General features: G+C 41.3%; 4 protein-coding genes and 1 long non-coding RNA gene across 5 annotated transcripts; 2 read left to right on the forward strand and 3 right to left on the reverse strand.

The window, feature by feature from the left end:
* Positions 1 to 125: 125 nt before the first annotated feature.
* On the reverse strand, positions 126 to 5,146 carry LOC119013537 (SUMO-conjugating enzyme UBC9-like). Its single transcript, XM_037088161.1, has 7 exons — positions 4,817 to 5,146; positions 4,469 to 4,554; positions 4,232 to 4,315; positions 3,435 to 3,507; positions 2,913 to 3,022; positions 2,613 to 2,692; positions 126 to 2,299 (listed from the first exon to the last, which is right to left on the reverse strand). The coding sequence occupies exons 2-7, from the start codon at positions 4,532 to 4,534 to the stop codon at positions 2,236 to 2,238; spliced, it is 477 nt and encodes a 158-aa protein (XP_036944056.1). The 5' UTR covers positions 4,535 to 4,554; positions 4,817 to 5,146; the 3' UTR covers positions 126 to 2,235.
* Positions 5,147 to 6,170: 1,024 nt separating this feature from the next.
* Positions 6,171 to 9,632, reverse strand: LOC119013535 (3-mercaptopyruvate sulfurtransferase-like). Its single transcript, XM_037088160.1, has 2 exons — positions 8,895 to 9,632; positions 6,171 to 7,610 (listed from the first exon to the last, which is right to left on the reverse strand). Exons 1-2 carry the CDS (start codon positions 9,481 to 9,483, stop codon positions 7,312 to 7,314), a joined length of 888 nt encoding a protein of 295 aa, XP_036944055.1. The 5' UTR covers positions 9,484 to 9,632; the 3' UTR covers positions 6,171 to 7,311.
* Positions 9,633 to 9,688: 56 nt separating this feature from the next.
* LOC119013534 (thiosulfate sulfurtransferase-like) lies at positions 9,689 to 13,734 on the reverse strand. The gene is made up of 2 exons (XM_037088159.1): positions 12,962 to 13,734; positions 9,689 to 11,669 (listed from the first exon to the last, which is right to left on the reverse strand). Exons 1-2 carry the CDS (start codon positions 13,638 to 13,640, stop codon positions 11,377 to 11,379), a joined length of 972 nt encoding a protein of 323 aa, XP_036944054.1. The 5' UTR covers positions 13,641 to 13,734; the 3' UTR covers positions 9,689 to 11,376.
* On the forward strand, positions 13,656 to 15,525 carry LOC119013538. Its single transcript, XR_005072768.1, has 3 exons — positions 13,656 to 13,781; positions 15,129 to 15,286; positions 15,405 to 15,525. It is a non-coding gene; the product is annotated as an uncharacterized LOC119013538 (long non-coding RNA).
* Positions 15,526 to 20,293: 4,768 nt separating this feature from the next.
* Positions 20,294 to 26,030, forward strand: LOC119013533. Its single transcript, XM_037088158.1, has 3 exons — positions 20,294 to 20,788; positions 20,911 to 21,315; positions 21,572 to 26,030. The coding sequence occupies exons 1-3, from the start codon at positions 20,345 to 20,347 to the stop codon at positions 25,475 to 25,477; spliced, it is 4,755 nt and encodes a 1,584-aa protein (XP_036944053.1). The 5' UTR covers positions 20,294 to 20,344; the 3' UTR covers positions 25,478 to 26,030.
* Positions 26,031 to 26,518: the final 488 nt, after the last annotated feature.

Raw genomic sequence — 26,518 nt, forward strand, 5'->3', positions numbered from 1 at the left:
TGTGGCTGATGGCTAAAAGTGAACTTGCTTTTTCTGGATCCCCAAAACTCTAAAAATAGTTAGGCGCAACCCCCCCACACACACACACACATAAACACACACTGGAAATTCACAGAAAAACAGCCTTTTTTGTTCTTTTATTCAACTTTATTTCACAATTTTATGCCATTTATTGTGTTCTTTGTTATAATACCACACACAAATGTCAACTGGCTAAAACAATATAAAACATAACTTCCACAATTTTTCAGTATTTATATTATGTACATGCACTCAGATATTCAAAGGCAAAAAAATCTCAGGCCTTCGCAGAACTCTCAAGTGCACTCTCTATCCGTCTTCCTTGCTGGTTGAGAGGCCATTCCAATGAGGATCCTTCAGCTTCTGCTCCGCTTGAATTAAACAGCCGTTTCATTTCTTACAGGTTTGTATTCATTTTGTAAGCGGTGTGAGATAAAATGACTTAAAGTGATGGTATGCTATTCTATACTGATCGAGAGCCAAAACAAACACGCGGCAACAGTTTGTGACTTTTACTGTGAAACGTCTTTATCTCGAACTGAACATTTTTTGGGGGGCGGCAGGTGACGTGCTGGTGTTGAATTGTACATGAAGCTCACTTTTCACTTCCAGCTGGATTCAATACAAGAAGCTTAATGCTAAACCCGTGTCTATACTGCAAGCGTCACACTAGCATGGCGACGTTCTGTGACAGACGCGACTGAAGAAGCAGCTTTTCCTTTGACGTGCGTCTTCCTGATCTATTCTTCCATCAGCACTGCCACTTCGTAATTTGACGCTTATAATTTCAACTGGTTATCATTCATTGTTTTCATTTAGATACTCAAATATATATCAATGATAGTAAAAATAACTTTATTTGTATGCCACTTTTAAAAACTGAAGTGCTTTACACATTCAAGGTGCAATATGCAAGAATTTTAGTTGAAAACATTAAAAAAAAAAACAACAGAATTAACAACAGAATGAGAAGTCACAGCTTTGACATTGTGAGGTCTATTGTTTTTTCTATTGCACCTACTGAAGTTAGCATGCGAACATCTAGCCTCAGCCAGTACCGGTCCAAAGCTCCTGTGCTTGCGGTGTAAACGACAACACTTCTGCAGTGCTTTTAGCTCTCAAACCACACTGCTAGCTGCAATGGCTAACTACGCTAACTTATGGCAGCTATAGTTAGCAGCAGTTACTCAAGTGATGCGCTGCCCTCTATTTGTTTAAAGAATGCTTTCGACAGCTGGAGAATTCATACATACTGCACCGTTGAGATGAGGATGATAATATACAGACTTAAGAAAAAAAGCGCCATCATCAACAATAAAGTCAAAGAGTCTGATACACTTGCGGTGTAGACACGGGGTTAAAGTTATCCTCTCTCCACTGCAATACAGGATGGTTTTGACGTTGAGGAATCAAAGCACTAATCTGACTGATGGGTCCCATTTTCCACTCTTGCTTTCTCTAAGGTGGACAGAGGATCAGTTCTTATCTACATAACCGCCACAGTTTACTTAGAATACCAGGATTGTCTTTTAACCTGAATTTGATGTGTTGATCGTAATTTTTCGATTGCTTTCTGGAAACTTGGACGTGACGGATATGTGATAGGAAACGAATGAGGGATCAGGAGCACAGCAGGGGGTGGACTTCCATTGTACGTCTGACTGCTTTGTCTCACTTCATGCCAATATTCATGAAGAACTATCTACAATACTGAACGTGGAAGGTTCAGAATCAATCTCCTCCTCTGCCACGACCGTCTGAACATTACACAGAGTGTTTATGACATGACATCTTATTTCTACAGCTCTGTTGATACATAAGCATGACCTACTGTTTTAATGGAGACATGAGCGAGCGTAGCAGCACTCATGACAAATCTGTAGATATGGATTATACAAGAGTTACAGATAGCAAAGGTCGTGTTGACACCAGACTTTAAGGATCATCAGCTATGCATTAAAAATGCATAAATATTTCTTGAAGACAGGTACAAATTTTTGATCTTATTGAACTTTCCTTGTTTACAAAAGAAAGAAAGACAGACAGAAAGAAAAAAAAGAAAAACAGGCTCACTTGTCATCTGTGTAGTAGTATACTGTAATAATACTCAAAACTGGATTCTTATTGGAGTGGTCCTTCAGGCGCTGCCTGCCTCCTGTGTGTAACCTTCATCAGTTCAGGCTGCTCAGGTGGGATAGAGGCCAGCTGTCCTCTCTATGTGGGGGCAAACTTCTTGGCCTGTGCCCTTACCCGCTTCTCATAGTCCATCCTGTTCTGACTGAAACACAAAAACACAGAGATAAAGAGATTAAGACCTTTAACCAGACTAATGTCAGTTAGATTCATTTAGTGGCTTCATGTGTGAGATAAGATGGAACAGAAACATTTCTTTCTTTTCATGTTATGACTTGCTTTCTGTCTGTGACATCAGAAGAGAAGTTCTGCCCTGACAAATAGTGAGCTAAATTATACCTTGAACCCAATTTTAAGAAATATCTAAGCAAAGCTTACAAAGCGACCTAAATAAAAACAATTCATCCACGCCTCAGTTGTGGGCTGCCAGATGAGTTAATTGGTCAAAGCCAGCTTACCAGTAAATTGTGTAAGCCTCTGCTTGTGCTGGGTCTTGAATGTTGGGCTCGTTCAGCAGCTCCTGGATACCCAGCAGGATCTGAAAACACAGTCAACAGTCCTCTAGTCACGCTACAGTAAGTGAAGTATTCCACAAGATCCACACAATACAGAACTGCTGCATTCAGTGACTGCATTGTACACTGCAAGTCAGAATCGGCCCATTATAGCTTATAAAATTATGAAAACAATTATAAAAATGTTAAAAAGTAAACCAACTACATCCACCATGTATAGGAGAGACTGTGGAGTGTTCGAACCTGTTTGATGGTGATGGCAGGCCTCCAATCTTTGTCCTCCTCCAGGATCGACAGACACACAGTGCCTGATGGGTAGACATTCGGGTGGAATATTGGTGGCTCAAACTTGCCTAATTGGGAAATAATAGAAAACAAAGTCAGACTTTTAAGAATGAAGCAAAATTTTAAATTTAAAACATAGTACAGTATAGTCATTGTAGAAAACACACTGTACTAGCACTAGCACTGTAACATGACGCTCTACTGTAGCAGCATTTCACTTTATCAGACAGGGTATACAGTAAAAGTGCTGTAAAAAGTTTAGCACCATCGCAACAAGGAATTCTGGGAATCCCCCATCCCAGCCCCAAACACATATATCTAAATGCAGCAACAAAAACATATAGTAACATATAATGTCATATCTTGCTCTAGGTTCACTGTTTAGTGGTGTACTGTGTGAACCTGGTATACTGACTCGGCCCAAACTAAAGACAGCTGCATGGAAATGTCTGCCAATCAGCAGTGTGGACTGGTGCTCACATTTGGGTGGTGAGGAAGGGTAGTCATCTTTGAACAGCATTCTGAGTTTGTAGAGTCCTCCCTCCCACAAGGTCTAATGATGACAACATGAAGAGATATTAAACAACTGCAAAGGATTTAAAAATAACTATACAATAATGACAATAGAAACAGTGGTGTATTATATCACGCAGCCATAGAAGAAATAAATGTGGACAATTACTACACTGAAATCTGACTTTTGTCTCTCTCTGTTTGATGAACGGAGCTATTTTTGCTGCATGCTTCCCTAAAATCATGAGAAAACACTTTTTAAAACAAAGAAAAAAGATTTAAAATTGATAGGACTGTAGGACTTTGTGTGTGCTTGCACATTTAAAAAAAAATCTTTAAAAAGGATATGATATGGAAAAACAAAGAATACTGCAAAAAGACAAGGTAACAGGTAGTCATTATCTATCACTTGTCTTCCATAATTCAAGTCTCTCGAGGCACCAAGATCTCAAATTGATTTGAAGGGAGAACAACTTAACCTTAACATCTTTTCACATCATTTCTAAATCTCGAGGCTTCTGGAGACTTGAATTGTGGCCATTGTTTCATTCAGTCCTCATCTACCAAAGTTGTTTACCGTGAAGCTCCAAAAACTTTTGTCAACTACAAAACTTCACCCAAATTTCCACCTGCACGGGTGTTAGAAGAAAGTAAGTACATTTTCAATATCCTTTGATAGTTTTCAAAGGGCCTGTTGCTGGTTTTAACTGCCAGCCATGACACTGAGGTGCAGCTTCAGCCGACTCTGACAGATGATAACTTACTCCTTTCTTCCCTGGAATGGCACACTCCCAGTTCATCAGATTCATGGTCCCATCAGGGTTCTTAGTGGGCACGGCAACAAAACCCTGTGCAGTTTACAAGAGACAAAAAACATCACTTGGCAACCTCAGTCTGCTGAGTAGCTTGTGTCAGTAGCACTCATAATGATAAGGAAATGAATCTCAGAGGCATGGGGGGAACGGGTTGATATGATTATGGATAACCATACTGCTGCTTACAAATGGATGGTCTTTTCTCCAGGCTTTGCGCTCCTGGGACAGTCTGCTAAGAGCGATGCCAGACATTACTGCTCATCAACGCCTCCCTGTGGAAAAAAACAACCCAAAACACATTAATTATTCAAATCAAGCTGTCCACAGACTGATAAATTAAACCAGTCGCAGTGTTTCTTCCGAAAAGATGCGATTCAAGCTGGAGGTATCACACCGACACTGATTTGTTATTTGATATGCGACCGGTAGCAGTTAGCCCACGACCTCAATTTTACCGCGACATCCCGCTAAAACAAGACAACATTTGACAACCACACTCGCAACGACACGTGGAATTAGTTTTACTCAACTTACCTCTTATTTTATTTGGCTAAAAACCGGAATTACGTGGGTTGGAAGACTAGCGTTAGCTTGAATTGCTGTGCTAACGCTAACGTTGACGGCGGCCGAAAAACACACCCTTCGACGTTCAAAACCAGAAGTACAGGGCCAGTTAGGGCGTCAATAACCACACCAAACCAAACTTTGATATGATCAACATTCCCCAGACACTCTAATCCTGATATATTGGTGTTGTTTTTGGACAATTTACCACAGTTATGTAGAACAATGTGACTCGTAATACCGTTTCGGCAGCTAGCCTATTGCAAGAAAGGAAGGACCCCAATTTGTTTATTTCGTGAGGACCTTCAGGCAGTGTGCGGGACAGCCCAAAGCCCTACACGTCAGAAGCGGGCGGCCATCTTTGTTGTGGCACCCATACTGGGTAGTTCGTGCCTTTGGATGATTCAATCATTTTGAGTCATGTCCCGAAAACAAATCACCTATTATTTCCATTTTCCTGTTTTTATTTATTTTTTTCATATTATCCTGTCTGGTATTTTTAATATCTGGGTAATATGCATTAAATAACTGCAGTAGGGTTTTATTCAATGCTATTAACGTTAGATGGGACCACTTATCTTTATATTCTAGGACAAGATACTCCTTTATTGATCATCCACAGAAAAAAGTCAAAGTCAAGTTCAGTGTGTAAATTATGAAAAACACATTTTTGAAAAAGTGTTTTCACAGTTTTTTTTTTTAACTTTATTTCTAATAAATGAAAGAAAAAAATCAACATGTTTATTTTTGATACTTTCAGAAAGATATAATGCTGTGTAATAATGGCTACAGTGGTGTGACCTATAATTGTACAGACTTGAGAAAAAATTATTATTATCAGTCCAAATGAATTCTGCAGCAATACCTTTGCAAAACACATTGGTTGAATGTCGAGTCTGCAGGCGATCTTAGATCAGTAGCACCTTCACTGTTAATTCATGTTACATTGCTAAGTTAAATCTGTTTATTAATGTAAAGAAAGGGTTGATTAAAACTTAGCAAAACTGTGTGAACTGTTGAAAGTTTCTATTAAAATGTTAAAGTTAAGGCTATGTAAATTTGAGTTGTGCGTGAGTTGGTGTCTAAAAAGACACTGATAAAGGTTCTGTCAGTCAGAGTGTGGGATTTGATTTACTTTAACCACTATGTTCTCCTGAAGATACAACATGCAAAGTGCTCAGCTCAGGAAGAATTGTTCAAAATGAATTGTTCGTCCTCTCTTGCCCATTGGCAACGCTCTTTTGTTCTGGTCCTCAATAGTTTTCTTTTTACCTCAGTGGAACATAGCAACAGCTGACATCATGAGCAGTGGTTAGATTACTAATTTCTCTCCATGTTTAACAGTTAAGATGTCAAAAAAAAAAATCTTGTAACAAAAGACGATGATGCTGTTAAAAAAAGGAGTGCAAAGCTCTCTTTGAAATCAGTTCAACACTTTTAAAATGGGACTCTTTTTCATCAATTGATTGTTTTTTTTTCTTTCTTTTACATTAGTTCACATTTCCAGACCCATACTAAATATACTGATTACACATTCTACATTCTGGGCATTTAACAGCATATACTTTGTTTTGAAAATCGGGCATCTTGCCAGACACCTAGAATCAAGCACAGGAACCGGACTGAACTGGTTTTGATTTCCTCTGCGTCAGCATCCCCAATTTTTTTTCTTTTTTTTCTTTTTTTTTTCCTTCATGTGTTGTGTCTCAGCTAAAGCTGCAGCATTTCTGTGGGCATAAAATCTGCTTTTCTTTTTCACACTTAGGAAAATTTTCTTCTTCAACATGTACATTTGCAACAAATAAAAATGTTAAGTAGTGAAAATACAAAAGCAAAACATTTTTGACTTGCATCAAAATCAGAAGAAGACTGAAAGTGTTTCCTATTATGTCAGGGAATGTGAGGGGTCGATCAATGTGTCTATCCTCTCCAGTACTTTGCCCTCCTTGCTTTCATCACCCTCAGACAAAGCTAAACATTTACATTTCTGGTTACTGAACCTATGAATACTTCCTCCATGTTTTGAGCAAGACATATTTTAAAAAGTGAGAGACTGACCTGACACCCTGTCTACATGCAATATGAAAAAACAAAAATATTAAGTTTCCATTTATTGTAACATTCATATGAATTCATCATTATATCCATATGACCTCCAACCAAAATAGTGTAAACTCTTCTAAATATGAAACTCTCCGGTAATGGAAAGTTAAATATGTTGCATAGCGAAGATAAGGTTTTCACTTAAGGCTTCTGCCGAAACTTCCTCATGTAAAGTTTGTAACTGGGATTCTTAATAAGCTCACTGTGCTCAATCTTAAACAGCAAGTACAATCTAATTAAAAAGTGCCCTGTGGATTTTAAAGTATTGATCTATCACCGTTGTTGGCAGCAAACCCACTGCTTCCCCTCTCAAACTACCATCACATCTGTGCTTGTAGTATTTCAATCTTTCCTCTTCCCATTCATGCCTTCTTCCCCTCTCCCTCTGAGATGATGTGATCAGGAGATGCCCTTTTAAACCATTCAGACCAGGAGCCATCATAAACACACACCCCGGGGTGCCCGAGCAGGTGGGCGGCCAGAGCAACGTGACACGCTGTGACGCCAGACCCACAGGTAGCCCAGAGCGGCTGCTCCAGGTCCACGCCTGCATCCCTGAACAGTTTGGACAGGTCCTCGGTCCCCAGTTCCTTTCCAGAGGCATCCATGAAGGAGGTGAATGGCATGTTGATGGCACCAGGGAAATGGCCCGGCAGCGTGTCTGTAAGGGTGAGACAGAGGAGCGATAACAGTGTGTTTAAAAAAATAAATAAAAAAATAATCATTGTTCCCTTACTAGATTCCTTAATGCACTTTCTTGGTTTGATTAATCATCATGGAGATGGTTCAACTGTCATTCATTTAAATCATTTAAATCAACTGAGCTCACTGTATCTGTGGATGTAAGGACATGAGATGTGGCTGAATGCCCTGGTAGAAATCTAGTAAATGGACCTTTCTGGTCGAACAACCAGCGCTACAAGCTTGACATTGTGATCAATGCAAGAGCAAACAGAAATATATGTTTGAAGGGACAATTCATTAATAGCAAGTCTACATTTTTTAAACTGTGCACTTTTAAGGCCTACATCTTTTCCTTGAGAAAACATATTTATCAATGAAACCTTAGACCAATGATTTATTACCTTATCCACATCAAGGATGCAAAGTTTGACACTTTAAGCGACATCTGATGAGATTCATTTTATTTTTTTTTAACATTACATATGTACTGCATTTGAGGTGTCAACCGATTACTGGGCTGGCCGATTATCAGATCTGATATTCAGCATTTTCCTGTTCATCAGAATCAGTGTTTTTTTTTTTTTTTATCTGATTGCCAATAAAACAAATGAATGTTTTCAGCTGTCTGTTTGTGTGTTCATTGGTTGGTCTGATTATCAGCAGGATTACACAAACACTTCTACAATGATTTCAGCAAAATTTGGATGGAGGATGGGTCTCAGCCTAAATGGATCACATTAACTTCTGGTGCTGATCTGGATAAAGGGACGGACTCAGGATTTTTTTTATTTCTCTGTCATTAACAATGTGAGATAGGGCATTTGTGAACATTGTCATTAAATTCACAGGGAGTAATTCTCATTGGCCATGATAAACTTGAATATTTATTCTGTGACATCCCTGAACTTTTATGTCCTGTTTTGTGAATATTTTTGGTCCCTAAACATAATGCGACACATTTAATTTAACTTGTATTTCATACCCATGCACATATGCACCCATATCCCATTATCCATATATCTGATTTTGAGTATATGGCAGTGGGATATTACATTCTGTCACTGTGCTTATATGGAGTAATGTAGAAAGACAATTATTTCCTGTTATGCTGGGGACCACCTGGAACTTCCTGAAGACCCACTTTGAGAGCCACCAGTTTAGAATGGTACAGTTATTAGAGTTTGAGGTTAAACTCTAACAACTGGAAACTGGCCTTAGAGCAAAGTTGCTTTGCTTTTCAGTGACGTGTTCCCCGGCTCACCATCTCTGGGCTCGGGCTCAGTCCCCCTGAACCTTCCCGCTGACCGGGCGTCCACAATCCGGACCTGCTGGCTCCTGATGTTCTCCAGCACGTCTTCGTAGCTCTTCACCCAGGACTGGTTGACAGTCGCCTTGAACTCTCTGGGCTCCGGCTTGGAGTACTCAGCCGACACCGGATAACCTTCAGCCAGCCAGTTCTTCAAGCCTCCGTCCAGCACCGACACCATATTGTGACCGAACACCCGGAACATCCACCACAGCCGGGGGGCGCAGTACGAGCCGAAGTCGCTGGTGTCGTACACCACGACGTGCGTGTCGCTGCCGATGCCCAGCTCCCCGACGTACCGGGAGAAGTGGCTGCTGGTCGGCAGCATGTGGTCGAACGCGGAGGTCTTGTCGCTGCATTCGTCGATGTCAAAGAACGACGAGCCCGGGATGTGTTTCTCCGCAAACTCGGCCCTCGGGTTCCGCTTGGCTTTCGGCAGGTACCACGAAGTGTCGAGGACACGAAGCTTCGGCCCGACGAGGTTGTTCCTGACGGCATCCGCCAGCCACTGACCTGACACCAGAGCTCGGGTCTGCGCCGCCATGACGAGGCTCTGGGACAATGCAAGCTCCGAGCGCTAGAGGGAAACGATCCGGCGCACTGAGGGACGACGTGGAGACGTCAACATCTGGTAATGTTCTGTACGGCCCGTGGAGAACTTTGGACATGCAAAACTTACAAAATTACAATGAATGAAGCCAGATGAACACTGTCTGATACATCAACAACATACACACAGACCATAGCTGTCGCTTATTTAACTGGTTTATCTTACAGTGAACAGAAACTCAGACAACAAACAAAGATTTCCAAGGCACATCTTCACAAAGTGCACATCCACTCCAGCACCAGCAGGCTGTGCCTTATACTGTCCTTCCATGAAGGGCTGGCACCAAAGTGGAAGAAGGCTTTTAATATTCAACATTTAGTTGTATTTATGATTTCACAGGAGCTGAAAAACAGAATAAAATAAAATGATTCTCTTTGAATTATAGCACCATCTTCAGATTTTATAGGCTGCAAACATTTGTTACTAATTTATTTCTGTAACATGGAAGAATGTTGATGAAAACATTAAAACATTAAAGATTATCACCAGAATGTATTGCAATGTGTATGTATTGTGTTGCAGACGTATTGACTGAAGTTAGGCTGCTAACCAGCTAACCTAGGTCCAAAAATCCTACTAGGGCTCTGAACACTATCACTCCCGTGGTGCCTGAGCTCCCAGTCTGAAACTGCTACCTGCACTGCTAACTGTGCTAATTAGCTAACGGCAGCTATGGTCAGCAGCAGTAAACGATTCCTCTGGTGAGTTGGAGAGATATCAACTGAAGATGGTATGCAAGGCAACTAACCCAAGCCAGTCCCAAGCAAATCTGCAGTGTGAACACCCAATAGTCCCCTGGTTTCTCCCAGTCTGGACCGCTAGCTGCACAGCTGACTAAGCTAACTGAGCTAACTAGCAAACAATGTTAGCAGCAGTTAGCAGTTAATCTAGTGATATGCTTCCTCCTTTTTGTCTTTTAGTATTAATTTGACAGAATGCCAAAAATCTTTAATTGAATATTTTTTTTTTCAAATCCAGTAAAAATGATCAACAATGCTATAAATAGCAGTTTTGACATTAAAATGTCTATTAATTGTGTCACAGAGATATACTGTAGTTAGCATGCTAACCATCTAGCACTGGCCGTCCTCATCCAAAGCTCCTATGGTAGTGGGGTAAACACCAACACTCCCCTGGTCCTGAGCTCCCAGTCTGAACCACTAGCTGAGCTAACAAGCTAAGGAAAGTGATAGTTAGCAGAGCAGTGAGCAGTTACTCTGGTGATTTGTTGGCCCCTATTTGTTTTGAGTATGAATTTGACAACTGGCGAAATTCTTACATATTGCACCTTCAAGGGCTGTTGAAATTAAATCACAACAGTTATTTCCCACACATTTTGACATACAAGAGAATGTTTTACATCCAACAAAAATAAAATTAAGTTTATCTCTCAGATCTACATCTATGCTGCCAACAAACATTCCATAATCTAGAGCCTGAGTTAACATGCACATCCTCCAACAAGCTTCCAATCACACAGGACAGATTTGGGCTGCAATATACAGTAAAGAAATACTGTGACTACTTTGGCAGATATTATGATTGATGTGATTCATGTTTTTTTTTTCCTTTTCTTTTTCCCTCAGCAGCACTACACTACCTCATTATAATACTGTTTGTCAAAAGTTTTACCTTTTTCAAAAAGCTGCAGTTTCTGTGATTTTGGTTATTGCATGTGGGCATATTGTGATCCGATGATATTTGATTAATTGTGCAACCCTATCATCTATTTTTAAAGTTTAAATCTCTGCTGAAATGTATAAATCAGTGGTACAGGAAGTTATTTAATGCTAATCTGTGTATTCAACTTTGTCATGCTGGTCCCCCTCACAGCTTGTTGACGTCAGAGACAACATGCTCTGGTGGAGCCTTGGTGAACCACTCATACCAGGATCCATCATACACGGCAGCCCCTGGGGCACCGCACAGGTGGGCAGCCAGCACCATGTGACAGGCGGTCACTCCAGAGCCACAGGATCCACAGAGCGGCTTATTCAGGTCCACTTTTGAGTTCTCGAAGAACTTCTTCAGCTGCTCTGTGGAGAGCATCATGCCATCTTCATCGACAAACCCAAAGAAAGGCATGCACTTAGAGCCGGGGATGTGACCCGGTTTGACACCTGTGGGACAGTAACAGAGTAGTTTACCTCTCTGCACGGTAAAGTACAGGCACAGTGTGAGAGGAAGGTGTGCATGCCTATAATATTTAACAGAGTCTGACTAATTAATCAGTCGACTGATAACAGCCCATCACAGATGTATCTGTGTTTCTGTTATCTGATTTGCAGCAATATGAAAACTTTTTTCAGCGATTGAATGCAAAAAAAAAAAAGGTTGGGATAATTTTTTTCCCATTGATTTTCCAGTGATGTTTATGGTTTCAGTATGCTGATGGCTTTTAAGGCAATAAAGTTTATTGTTCACAATAAACTTTGTCACAATTTCTGATAAGCACATTTTGATTCATCCTAGCAAAAAGTGTTTATATATTGGTCCACACACTGATATTGGAATGTTTTACTCAATAATTTCTGTAATCTACTTTAAAAAAAAAAGTATTGGATAGGGTCTAATACAGTATTTAATATAGAACATATCTTATTGTATTTATATTTATTACTGCCATCCCAACCACACCTTTTAAAGAACATTTAAAAGTTACTCCTTACTATGTAGGAATTTTATTTGAAAACATTTAAAAATGTACTAAAAGTGTCAACAGAATGTTATTATGTCTATGCCAGTGGCATTGTCACCTGGTGACACCATAGTGGCAACCTGTGGCATGTCCATGGCATCTCCTGGCACCCGCTCAGCAGTTCAGAAATGCAAGAACAATATAAACACAGGGAACGTGTGTGTGTGTGTGTGTGTGTGTGTGTGTGTGTGTGTGTGTGTGTGTAAATAAATAAATAAATAAATAAATATATATATATATATATATATATATATATATATATATATATATATATATATATATATATATATATATACACACACACACACACACATAATTATTATATAGTTAGATAATATTAAGAAGTGCAAAACAAAGAGAAATTGTGCAGAACTTTATACATTAAAATATGTAAACAAGTAGAGATGCCACGGACATGCCACAGGTTACCACTGAGGTGCCACTACCTGCCAACGTCACTGGGAGGATATTGGTGCTGCTGCAGTTAGCCAGTTCTTACATATTGCACCTTTAAAACAATTAACAGCAATTACAATAAAAACAGCAGCATCATTAGCAACAACAGAATGTTACATGAAATGACAAGAGCAGGATGAAAGGTCAAACAAATAAAAATCATTATACAAGCACTGATATCAAAACCTAAAATCTACATTGATAATAACGAATGTTAAAGTTTTTATTTATTTGAGTGTAACTGTGTCATGTCATCACCCTCTCGTGGCTCCGGTTCCTTCCCACAGAACCTGCCATATGGCCTCACATCCACCACCTGGTACTCCTGAGTCTCAATGTTGCGGGTGATGTCCTGGAACGACTTCACCCAGGAGGGGTGGTTCCTGGTGGCGGTGAAGCGGGCCGGCTCTGGCCGGGTGTACGTCCCTGAGACCGGGTGACCCTGTTTGACCCAGTTCCTGAACCCCCCGTTCAGCACCGACACTTGAGGATGGCCAAAGAAGCGGAACATCCACCAGACCCTGGTGCAGGTGAAAAACCCGAAGTCGCTGGCGTCGTACACGACCACATGGCTGTCGTTCCCGACGCCCAGGTTCCCCACGTAGTCGGAGAAAGCCTCCTCTGTGGGGAGCATGTGATCGAACTTTGAGCTCCTGTCCGCGCACTCGTCGATGTCGAAGAACGAAGCTCCCGGGATGTGAGACGTCGCGAACTCCTTCTTGCCGTCTCGTTTCATGCTCGGTAGGTACCAGGACGAGTCCAGGATCCGCAGGCTCGGCCCGACGAGATTGCGCTTGAGCATGTTTGCGAGCCATTTCGCAGAGACGAGAGGTTGAGTCTGCAGCCCCATGTTGACACCAGGCTGAAGTTCGGCTGTCCTCAGTTGCTCCTGCCCGTCCTTTTTTGGCGTGAGGGCTGCACAGAGGGAGCGTTGCATTACCTCCACCAACAGGCTGGAGTGTGCTTAAATACACTGCTGAGTGAGGATGAGGAGCAACACTCACTGTCAGACAAATAAAGGCATCAGTAAGCCCAGTGAGCGAGGAAACCCATTTCCACCAGTTAAAGAACTTGTCAGGTACAAGTAGAAACTATGGGATAATAAGTCATAATTGTGACATACAAAAGTTCTAATGTCAATGAATTTATATGTCAGAAGTATGACTAGATAGATAGATAAAGTGCTATATACAATAAAATGCGTAAGCAGTTATAAAATAAGATAAAATACTGAGGTTAGTGGTTAAGGTGCAAGAGAGTAAGGTGCAGTTTTATATACAGAGATAATAATTTAAATTATTATTAATTATCTCATTATAACTATTTATCCAATTTCAACTATTTCTCTCATATTAATGACTAATGACAGTCTAATTATCATGACTTTTTATCACGATTATGATGTTTTTCTTCTCAATTTCGACTTTTTATCTCATTATTCTGACACTCTAATATTCACAGTGTTTAAGGGTCATGTGCACATTAATGAAACATGTTTCTCTGTACAATGAAATTCTTCCTTTACTGTCCACAAACAACGTAAAAAAAAAGAAATATATATGCCACAAAAATACACAAAATAATTTTGAAAGGCAGCATGTGAAAGATAAATAGGAAAGGAATAACAATGATAGTATAAAACAGTGCAATTATGCATGGGCAATGTGAAAATGGAATGCAAACAGTCAAGGCAGATAAATGGGGTAGACATGACTGCAAACTCCTATCTGCTGTTTAGGAGTCTGATGGCAGTGGGAAAGAAAGAGTTCTTTAGTCTGGTGGGCTTGGATTTAACACCTCTGTACCTCCAGAATGAGGGCAGAAGTGTGAACAGTCCGTGCTGGGGGTGGGTGGGGGCCTCGAGGATGGAGGCGACTCTCCTGTGGACTCTGGGGTGGTAGATGCTCTGCAGAGAGAGCAGTGGAGTCCTGGTGACCTTCTCTTATTTATATAATGATGTCATAATAATGACTTTTCACCTCCTACTAATGACTATTTAGCTCATAATTATGACTTTCTATTCCATAATTATTCCTCTTTTACCTCATAATTGTCTAACAAAAAAAAAGCCCAGTGAAAAAAAAAAATCAAGGCTAAATTTTGATCTTGTTTTAACTAACTGGCATATATGAGCTTCCATACACCGAAGAGGCTAGGAGGATCTTGTCTGTTATAATTGATCTATTTGCCGATTAGTTCTGGAGGTATAGGCGGCGAACAGTTTCCCTGTATGCATGTGACAATGAAGCTTCATTTGATTCAGTGATTCGAAGGGAACAGTTGGAGACTGAACCTGGCTGCAGCGAGGACAAGCGCATGCTTTGTCTCAAAATGTGATTTGTATTAGGCTCAATAGATAGATAACCTTTATTTAATCAGGGGAAACAAGTGGAAGCATGAGCCCAGTGTCCCCTCCTTTCCCCAGGGTCTCCTCCCTGCTGTGTGCTCCAGAGCCGCGAGGCTGCAGATGACAGAGGGATCATTCTGTTCTCCTGCTCTGTGCTGATCATCACCTGAGCCAGCTGGCCGTGCTGTCGACGCAGATGTGCTGGGACTCCTCCAGCTATCCAGGAGGCCACGTAGGTAGAGCTGGGCGTCCTGTGTAGAAAATAGTGTAAGAGAGCCTTGACCTAAAACCCCAAACTTTTCATTTTGCTATGTTAAATCTTAGTTGTGTTCTGCCAATAATCTCCCCTGCCAGGAATCCCCCTGGCAGCGAACACCTCAGGCACGTAACAATGGCTCACTGTGCAAGGAAAAGAGCGACTGCCCCTCCTCGGCTGGGTTAGAGGAGGGCTGTGGGTGTGGGCACAAGATCGCAGACCTCTCTCTTGAACTGCTCGGTCACTCAGTTCTCTTGGCCGGCAGCAGTGGCTGATCATTTCAGATGGACCTCTTGACGGTGCTCACTTCTTGTAACAGTAACCTCTAACTGTGGAAGAGGGTGGCGGAGAGGGGCTGTCCTGTTGAAATGGAGGAGGCTTGAGTCAGAAGAGATGACCACCACCTCGGGTATGATTAAATAAATACCAATAAATAAAGAAACCAGTAAATTCAGAGATATAATAATAAATAAATAAATAATAATGAATACAGAAACTGCAGCCCACCCTATCACTGTCCACATCTGTCTTTACATCCCCGACATGCTGTCCACAGATGACATTTCGCTTGCTCCAGTCTCAGCTGAGATGGTAAGTCAATTATCTGATCAGTGGTTAAAGGGCTAAGAGGGTAACACAGGTCTCTTTGTGCATTAATGAGGTACACATGAACAGAATGCATCCATATTCTTCTTCTTATCAGACACCCCCTGAACTGTTCTGACTGTAATAATAAAAGTGAATATTTATTGTGTTTTCTATTCTTTTCACTTCTTAATCTAACAGACAAAGAGAAAACATAAGGGAAACATCATGTTGTAAAGTATTGAATCTGAATATGGGTCTGGTGTGATAATGTTATTTCCTTTACTCTTTAATTTAATGAGATATTCCCAAAATTAGTCATCTATTTCATTTCACCAAAAACTTAAAATTGCAAAAAAAAAAACAAAAAAACAAACAAACCCAACCCTGTCCTTGAAATATACTTTTCAGAGATCACTGCGCAGCTGGCAAGGAATTACATTATCTTATCTTGTTGAGCACGGTTTACAATTTACAGACATTAGAGGTCAAACATTTAGCTGATGCTACCTTAATTGTGCGCAAAATCAAATCCATTTAAAAAGGACGCAGGAAGAGTCATCAGGGAGGATACTGATTTTCATTACTGGAAAAAAAAAACTGTTCCCATGATGAGCTAGTGACTCCAATTTCCTTACATACACACATTCCTCAGGCTCACTGTCTGCCTGCCTCAGGCCTCACTCTGTAAGTGTAAGTGTCTTTGCTTAACCTATTTCAAGTGAACTAAAAAGGCAGATATAAATACGTAAATTAAATTACAGTGTAGGAAAAGAATGAATACTGAAATAACTAACACAGAATGTAAATAAATTCATAATTAATTGGTTGTTACAGATGAATACCTGTTTTTAATGAATCAAAACTGCATTTTAAGTTTCTGTAATATAACTGGTTAGAACCTGTTCAGGATTGTTATTGGTGGTTGTCATAATCTACATCCTGGACAGGTCCAGTCCTAAGGAACTTCAAAAGCTGTCATGACACACGTTATGATCATAAAAAGTCAGCCATGGTGGGTTTTTGCTGAGAAACAGTCATGTGACACCTACTTTTTGGGTTTTGACTTCAGCACCAAACTGGATCAACAACCATGGCCACCATCGACCATGAGGTTTAGCAGGAAAATGGCCAGAAACTCATTAGCTATTTGTCCGGTAATCATGAGTCTTGGGAGGCATGTTCAGGCCGTGCTTTGTGGGTGCTGGCCTTTGGAAGATAAAACTGGGAGGACACTGGATCCAGTTATACCTGCAGAATTAAGTGTTGGTGCCTGGTATATCTTAACAATGCAGCACATCAAGCTTAGCCTCAAGATGACTGGTACATTTATAATGACAACATTATGCTCTAGGGAAATGTCATTATTCACTTCATATTCATAACCTGTCAATATCAGTATTAGAGTGAGTCATCCATGTCTAAATGTTGCATTAAACATCACAGTGCCACAGAAATACAAGATAGTGGCACATTGTACAAAATAGCACCTGTCCCAAAAAGGCGTTTTGATATTTGTGGTCAATGAGGTACATAAAACCTTTGATTTTAAACTTTGATTCACTCCCGATAACACTGCAGTATGTGAATGAAAGAAAGGAAGAAGAAGGGAACGTCACTGGTGAAGTTATACAATGAGCAAACACGCAAGGGTATATGAAACACGTGAACAGACAGGGGAGAGACAGATCGAGACAGGGAGGAAGAGACAGACAGAAAGAGAGAGAGAGGCGATTTGGAGAGAGAGGGGAGGCAAGACGCTGATTTGCTTAATTGGAGTCACTGCTTCTATATTAGAGACAAACCCTTGTGTTTGTAGTCCAACCAAGTTTTCTTCCCACTGACTGTTCTGCCATCCGACCAACTGGTCAGATCTCAGAGAAATTTCCACATTGAGGTAAGTGGAGGTTTTTTTTGTTTGTTTTTTGTTTTTTTTCCTTTTCAAATGTCTGCATGCTGTGCAAATAAAATGATGTATTTATGATGATTTACTCACATGTGAAGTGTGTCTATCAGTGGTGAAAAAATGATAAATAATGAAAAGTCTGACTCAATATTCATCTTTCTGATTTTGTACTGTAGTTGTAAAAACAAAAATACATATAACTAAAATAAAGACCAGAAACAATTTGCTTACAATTGCTTTTTGGGTATTTGCCTTGAGAATAGTCTTAAAATGGGAGTATAATAGAGTCATGAACACAAATAACACATTGTATTGTATTGGAATTTAAACTTCTTAGTTCACTTAAAAGTGAACTATGTAGCCCAATACATGGAAAATTTTAATAAAATAAGAGGAACCTGAGATCTATTAAAATTGTACTTTGACATTTTGAACATTAGGTCATATCAATCATTAATCATCATCATTTATTTCCAATGTAAACTGTCGATTGGCTTGTTGGATTCAAACAGGAAGAAAGATAAAACAGAAATTGTCTGGATGGATTCACGCTGCTGGGGTTTAATAAGAAAATGTGTTTATGCCAGTTGGTGAACTTCCCCTTCAAAGTGAGATAAAACTAACAATGTTCATTTGAATCTTACAGAAATTAGGTGAAGTGTTAGTCTTACACTGAAAAATATGTAATATATAGAGTAAAATATAAAAGTAGTACTGGCAGCGCTGCTTGTATTTTAGAAGCCTAACTGCACTATTGGAATCACAAGATCAGCGTCCTTGCAGAACCTGAATCGATAGATAGACAGCCAGCATTGTGCGGATAACTTGAACAGATGAGACAAATCAGGAGAAATCTAATTTTCCGACTCTTTCCATTCCCAGCGAAAAAACATGTTGAGCTTAAGCTTTGTGGGGAGGAGTGGTGAAAAGTGAGTAACTGCTTTCACGTGTGAACAAATGAGCCTAGTTATGCATCATTAGGGTCTGTATAGACACTCAGTCCAGGGGGTATTGTCTCACTTGGGATAAAATGTGGATGCATTCCGCTGCTGCAAAGAGACCTGTGTCAGACTGAGCAGGACCTTTACCTTAAATAAGATAATTGATTTATTGGTTCCAATAATGTAAGAAAGGTTGGACATCATGTGAGGGAATGCGGTCATAGTAAAGGTCAATAAGGGGCGTGTGGCTGTTGCTATATTGTGTTGCATGGTATCTGTGTGTGTGTGTGTGTGTGTGTGTCCTGTCCTTGGCCTGAGACATAGAGCAAAAACCTGCTTACATGGTCATAATTACAATTAACAGGTAATATTCATCATGTTCACCATCTTAGTTAGGCTACTTATTTTAGCTTGTTAGCATGCTAATATATTTTATGTAAATAATTAGAACAAAACACTTGATTGGATTGCCATTATTTTTGCCATTTTTTGATCATAGTCTACTTTGGCCTGATGATGGATGTCACTAACTAAAGTGCAAGTCCATTAACATAACTTCCTTGTGGGGGCTGACAAGTCACTTTCCACTTATTCAACGTGCTTAAATATGAGTCATATTTCAGAAAAGCAACTTGCTTGTTCATGAGAGTTAAGAATAATCTAATCTGACAGCTGTCTGTCTCGGCTGTTTATCTAAACTTCTTCCAGATATTGAGTTTTTTGTGACTTTGCTGTTGTAAACATTGCTGTTCCTACTAACATTCACAGTAACAGTCATAGTAGTCATTTCTTGATTTTGTCACATTTTTAGATGTGTAGCCTGTAGATTGCACTTGCCCTACAATAAATAGCCTGATAATAAACCATTGTTTCATTGCTTTTTAGAATGTCAGCTGAATTGCATGTCTTCCAAACCTCAGTATTATGATAATGTGAATAAACACGTGATAACAACAATTTGTTGACACAAAAGAGATGCATATAATTCACAGCTACACATGATACACAGCTAAGTGGTTAGCTTTCTTCTTTGTTATAAATTTTACAATAATCGACAAAAAAATGATTAAACATAGCGCACGCACATACTGCCCTTTTCTGACTTTGTGATCCTGAAAAGTCAAATTTATGGTGGTGCTAGAGAAACTACGGGTCATTAGGACTCATACTTAGTCTGCTACCTTGGTGAACCACTCAAGAGGCCAACATTGTCATTCCTAGAAACATGCTGGAGCTCAGTGCTCAAAAAATATCCTAAAGGTTGAGTCAGTGAGGACAAATCCATTTTTTTCTTCACTCGCTCTCCTATACACTCTGTTCTCTGTACAGCCATTGCTAAATCTTCAAGAGAATAAGAGAAGGTTTCTCTTGCTGACTTTTCTGAGATCATCTACATATAAAATCAGACATAGGTGTACATCAATGTGATACACTTCACAGGCAGGTCCATGGATTTCTTTTTCTGTGTTGGTTACATGCTTCAGTTGCTGTTTCATCTACAGTGAACAGTCCAATCCATCAAAGAACCACAAAAGTACCTGACATGACCTTTGATTCTCTCTTTTCCTTTTCTTCCTCTCTATCAAGCTGCCTCCATTTCAACAGGATGGCCCTTCTCGACTACCCTGTTCCAGAGTTGGATGTTACGTTGCAAGAAGTGAACCGTGTCCTGCAGCTCACTTTGGGTCCCGACCGTTACCCTGAGTTCAAAAGTACAATAGAACAGCAGAGGGGGCACCTTCAAGAGGTCCATCAAAAGTTAGCAACTATTGCTGCTGGCCAAGAGAACTGGGTGACAGAGCAGTTCAAGAGAGGTCTGCTGTCTGTTGCTGACCCCCTGCCCACCTCGACAGCCCTCCCTGTTGTACTTCTTCCTACCCAAGCAAAGAGATGTACCCAGCTTGGTAGGGCGGCTGCTCTGCTCTGGGCAGCAGCTAAGCTGCACAGTGAGCCATTGTTACTGGAAGGCAATGTGCCAATGGAGCGCACACAACAGTCTGAGGTATTTGCTGCCAGCCGGATCCCTGGCAGGATCCAAGACAAGATTACGGTGAGAGTCTGGATATTTTAACAAATGCAACATGCTCGTAAATACAGCTGTTTTAAAATCTAATTTCAAATTACTCTCTGCTGAGCAGTTTCTGATCTATATATCTGTCAATTAATTTTTAGGTCTATCCAGATAGCCTCCATGCCATCATTACCTGCCCTGGAGGAGTGTTCCCTGTTGACATACTGTGGCGTCCCAGCACTGGTGGGCCAATTTCAGCTCGATCATTCAATGACATCTACGACCAGCTGGCTCAGGTGATGGATCAACCCAGAGCAGGAAAACAGAATGATCCCTCTGCCATTTGCAGCCTCTCTGCTCAGGATCGCAAAGCCTGGGCTGCCACCAGGGATGAGATCCTGGAGAAAGGAGGGGATGCAGCCGCATCACTGGGGCTCATGGAGAGTGCTGTGCTCACACTGTGTCTGGAGGAGAACGATGCACCCTCTGAACTAGCTGATATCCTCAATGCAGTGAGGCTGGGAGGAGGAGGGGACAGTCAGACCTGTCTGAGATACTATGACAAGGTATTGGACAGAATCTGGATCAGGGTTTTAAACCAAGATGTGAGCAGATTCCTAACTTCTTACATGTTATCAAGCCAAGCTTATAGTTTGATTCTTGATATGTGCAAAAAGTATATAAAAATAATCAAAGAATTCTACAAATCTGAGAGCAAGAATTAGTAACCCACTGTTGCTATCACTGTCAAATGTCACAGTGCCAACTAATGTCAAATTGACTGTAAAAACCAGACCGTTCTGTTTTTCTATCATTTGATAGGTGGTGAACCTGGTGGTGTTCAAGGACAGCACAGCTGGGATGGTGTTTGAACACAGTGCTGTGGATGGAATGGTGGCTGGACTTGTGACTGAGCGTGTGTACAATCTGTCAGAAAGTGCTGACCTGAATCTAGTCAGTGCTGACCCAGAAAATGTGAATGGGTCTGTCAAAGTAAACCATGTTAATTCTGTTTGTCCAACTTCCCTAAAGTTCCCCTTGCAAAGCATAAATACACCAAAACCGGGTCCTGACTTAAAAACAAAACACCCAGTTCTCACTTTTGATGTGCCCTCTTATCCTGATGTCTTTTCTACTCTCAGAGGGCAGAGAGGCCTGTATGATGCCTGGATCAACTTCTCTTTGCAGCTCTCCCTGAGACAGACTCTTGGGGAATCTGCTGCCAAACACATCTTTGTCACACCTACTCATATGCGCCACTACAAACATGGCCGATGTGATCCTACATACTCAGTCACCATGCATTCTCGTAAGTTAGTAGGTGCCTTGGCATCTTGTGTTGGCCCAGATAACACAATCCATTACACACCTGACCTCCTACACTTGTTCCATCTTGCATTTTTGGAGCATAAGAGTCTCATCAGAAACACCAAAAATGGTAAAGGTGTCGGTCCCCATTTAGCTGCCCTGCGTAGATCATTGGCATCTGACAACCCATTAAAGAAGTTCTTGGACCCCTTTGGGTGTCCATCTGTGTACCTCACAGGTACAGATCTGATGGAGGGTGTTGAGTGCGGAGTAGGGAATGTTTATGCCCAAGATCAGCTTGCTGTTACCTACCTTGGGAAAAAAGACAAGGTTCGCATTGTACTTAATGGAAAAGGGAGCTTTGCTCTGACACTGGAGAAGATTCAAGAAAGCTTAAAGAAAAATCTGAAGTTAGTGATGCTTCTAGCTGTTAGATATGCCATTGCAAGCCAAATGGGAGCCCTGGAGTGTCAACTGAAACAGGGTCAAACAGAGAAAATGAATGGAGAAACCTATCACGGTCCTGAGAGCCAAAACAGTGGCAAAACCATTGTTGACTCCACCTCTGGAATGAGCACAGACTATACTCTGGTGATCCATGGTGGTGCTGGAGAAGAGATGATGCTGAACCCGGAAGTGATCGGGGTTATTGAGTTTGCTCTACAGACAGCCTTAACCCTTGGATCCCAAGTGCTTCAACAAGGTGGCAGGAGTCTAGATGCAGTTCAGAGGTCAGTGGAAGCTCTTGAGGACTGCTTCCTGTTCAATGCAGGTAAAGGTTCTGTATTCAACAAAGATGGCAAAAATGAAATGGAAGCAACCATTGTAGATGGCAATGCAAAGAGGTCAGGATCTGTTGCATGTGTGCAAAGTGTGAAGAACCCAATAAAAGCAGCCAGGTGTGTCCTGGAAAAAAGCTCACACTCACTGATTGTGGGAGATGGGGCTGAAGAGTTTCTGCAGGGGTTTGAGGAGAAAGAGAAGCCAGTTGGGCCTGAGTATTTCTACACTGATATACGTCACAGAGAGTTAATTGCAAAGATCAGTGCTGGAAACAACTCAAAAAACAATCACCCTCAGACAGTTGGCGCTGTGGCCTTGGATCGTTGGCGTGGGTTAGCTGCTGCAACCTCCACTGGTGGGTTAGTAGGAAAGCTGAAAGGGCGAGTTGGGGATACAGCAGTTGTAGGGGCAGGAATACATGCCGATGATAAGGTGGCTATTACCTGCTCAGGGGACGGCGATGTATTTCTGAGGCAAACAGTTGCACAGAAAATTGCTAGTCTCTACCATCACAAAGGCTATAGCCTTAGGCAGGCATGTAGAGAAGTGATGGCTGAAGATCTGAATGGGTTCTGTGCAGGAATCATTGCCATTGACACTAAAGATGATGCCATCATTGAAACAAATGCTGGGGTGATGTTTGTGGCTTCAATGATAAATGGCATTTCCCGAGCAGAGGTCCTGAGGCCTCGAAAGAACTTCTCTGATGTTATCTGGGAAACCGAGGAGCTGATTGCCTACCTCAGCCCCAAACCCTGGATCCCTGGGTCGACCATTCTGACGAGAAAAACTCATAGTGGGGCAAGCAGCATCTTCCAGCTGGCTACACCTGATTTTGTGGCAACGCTACAAGGAGCAAGAGCTGTGTCAAGTTTGCTATGTGAGCGACTGGGGGTGCAGCGCTGTGCCTTGGTTTTCAATCCAACCCCTGGACAGCCAGCACAAATCCGATTGCTCCCACTTCATGGTCTTGAGCCAAAGTGGCAGCCCCATCTTGCCAGTGAAGAAGAATTCAACACTTATGATCCAGGCTATTGCACCTCAAAAAGTGGCCCACGCTGGGATGATGATGCACTGGCCCAGGTTCAAGCCAAAATCAGAAATGGTCTACCAACAGCAAATGCTCCCTCTTGCTTTGACTTCTTTGGGGATGCTTCCAATGACAATCTGTTTAGTCGTATTGTGCGTGGAGAGCAACAACAATGGAGGGTGTGGGAAGACAGTGAGCACGTTGCTTTCCTTACACCATACCCAAATTCTCCTGGACTTACTGTTGTGGTGCCACGCAAACAACTGCCCAGTGACATCCTCAAACTAGAGGAAGCTGATTACAAAGCACTGATCTTAGCCAGTTACAAAGTTGCCCGACTACTACAAGAAGGAATGAGAGCTCGAGGCATTGCATTGATCTTTGAGGGGTTTGAGATTGACTATGCTCATGCGAAGCTGATCCCTCTGTTACCTTTACCAGATGGCATCAATCCTGCTAAGCTGCAACCAGAATGCTTCCAAAGCTACCCTGGATATGTGTCATCACTGGATGGCCCAGCTGCTGACCATGAGGCCCTCAAAAAGATACACACAAAAATTACCCAGTGCAGGCCTCCTCGTTCATGGGAAAACCCTCAGTGTCACCCCACACTCGCCATCAAGAGCCAGTGGTATCGCAACCTGTTCCAGATTCAGAACACTCTTTTCCACAGCACAGTCGAATATTTCCACAGTTCCTGCCAGTACTCCTACGCTCTAACTCCTCTCACCACAGACACCATCTCCTCGCCTATGGGCCTGGGATCTGACTCAGAGCCAGTTTCTGTTAATCTGCTGGGCCAGGACATCTATCTGGCTGATTCGATGCAATTTGTACTCGAATACTTCCTTCGCTTCCAGGAGAACCTGCCAGGGACATACTACATATCTCCCAGCTTTAGAGGGGAAGATCCTGATGCCACTCACTTGAACCAGTTCTACCATGTTGAGTGTGAACTGTTGGGCAACATGGACAATGCCATGTCCATAGCAGAGGGATACTTGGCTCATCTTACAAAGTCCATGTTGAAGAAGCACTCAGAAATGATCCTCAACACTGCTGGGACCCTTACACATGTCACAGCCATGCTAAGTAAGTTGGATGGAAAAACCCCACTCCCAAGAGTTCCTCTAGACCAGGCCATTCCCATGATGCCCTCTGCTGACTGCGTAGAATGGGTCCAAGATGGCCAGCCCCACTTTGGCAGAAAGCTAACACGCAAAGGGGAGCGGGTCTTGATAGAGAAATATGGTGGCGCTGTTTGGCTGACAGAGATGGACCATCTAGGAGTTCCCTTCTACCAGGCATATGTGGAGGGCACTGGGCGTAGCAAAGCTAAGGCTGCTGATCTTCTCCTGGGGCTGGGTGAGACTGTGGGTCTTGGTGAACGTCATTCTACCCCTGAGATCGTACAAGAGGCCTTGAGGCAACATGCAGTACCAGAGCAGTCTTACAAATGGTACATTAACATGCGGCAAGTGAAACCGCTCCTCACCAGTGGATGGGGCATGGGGACAGAGCGCTACCTGTGTTGGCTGCTTCAGCATGATGACATCAGAGATATACATATCATTCCAAGGATGAAGGGTATGAAGTACATGCCTTGATCAGAGGTTCTCTACAGATTTTCATGCCATCAGATGTGATATAAGGTCAACATGCAAAATGAAAGTAAACCACAAAGACACATCAGTGATCTATAGTTTGGGACTTTCATTCTCACCTATGATCTTTCGTGATGTGTCCATGGCTAGAAAAAAACTTCCTCTAGCTTAGTCCTACCTGACCCTTGAACCCCTTAAAATAAATGTTTTTGAAAATTGAGTGTTTTGGCACAGCAATACAAACTGGAGGATTATTGCAGAAGAGACAAAATACTTTAAATGTCAAGTTAAAAGTTAAAACTGAGGTTACAAAAAGGTAAATCAGTCACTGTTAAAATGTTAAAGCTCAGATTGGATGTCTTGTTTTCACATCAAGTTCAAAAAGAAAATACATTAAACCTTTGTGTTCAACTTGAACTGTGTCAGTACCCCAATTTCTTAAAAATGTATTAACATTGTTGAAAAAAATAGTTAGTTAAGGGGTATAAATTGAATGAATAAGTTCTTAAGAATATCTAAGGACAACATAATGGAATACATTTGTTAAAGTCATCGAACATGTTGTATTATCATTTATGTAAGCAAACGCATTGTTCCTCAGTATGATTTTTTGTTTAATATCTGTCAGGTTGTCTTTGTATTTAATGGATTTTTTTTGTGAAAGGCATATGAATCATGTATTGTTTCTCTTTTTAATTAAGTAATAATGACTTTTTAAACAGATAAAAAGGCTCCATCTGTATTTATTAAGGACAAATTCAATGGGCTCCTGTGGCCAGGAGCTGGTCTGATCATGGCGGCATCAGCATTGGTTCAGAATTTTGATTTTAGTTGATGAATGACAGCCATCTCACAGTAACAGGCTGTACATTTATTTAATATTCAGATCATTTATTACACACAAATATCATGTTCTGGGTTCATCCAGTGATTAAGAATGCCACACACACATTTGTCTGCAAAGAAGAGAGAACAACATAGAATGGGCTTCTGCTTAAGACAGGCCACATATTTTAAGAAATACAATGTTTCTAGTATCAAGAG

Source organism: Acanthopagrus latus, chromosome 23 (assembly GCF_904848185.1).
Source record: "Acanthopagrus latus isolate v.2019 chromosome 23, fAcaLat1.1, whole genome shotgun sequence".
Classification (NCBI taxonomy): Eukaryota; Metazoa; Chordata; class Actinopteri; order Spariformes; family Sparidae; genus Acanthopagrus; species Acanthopagrus latus.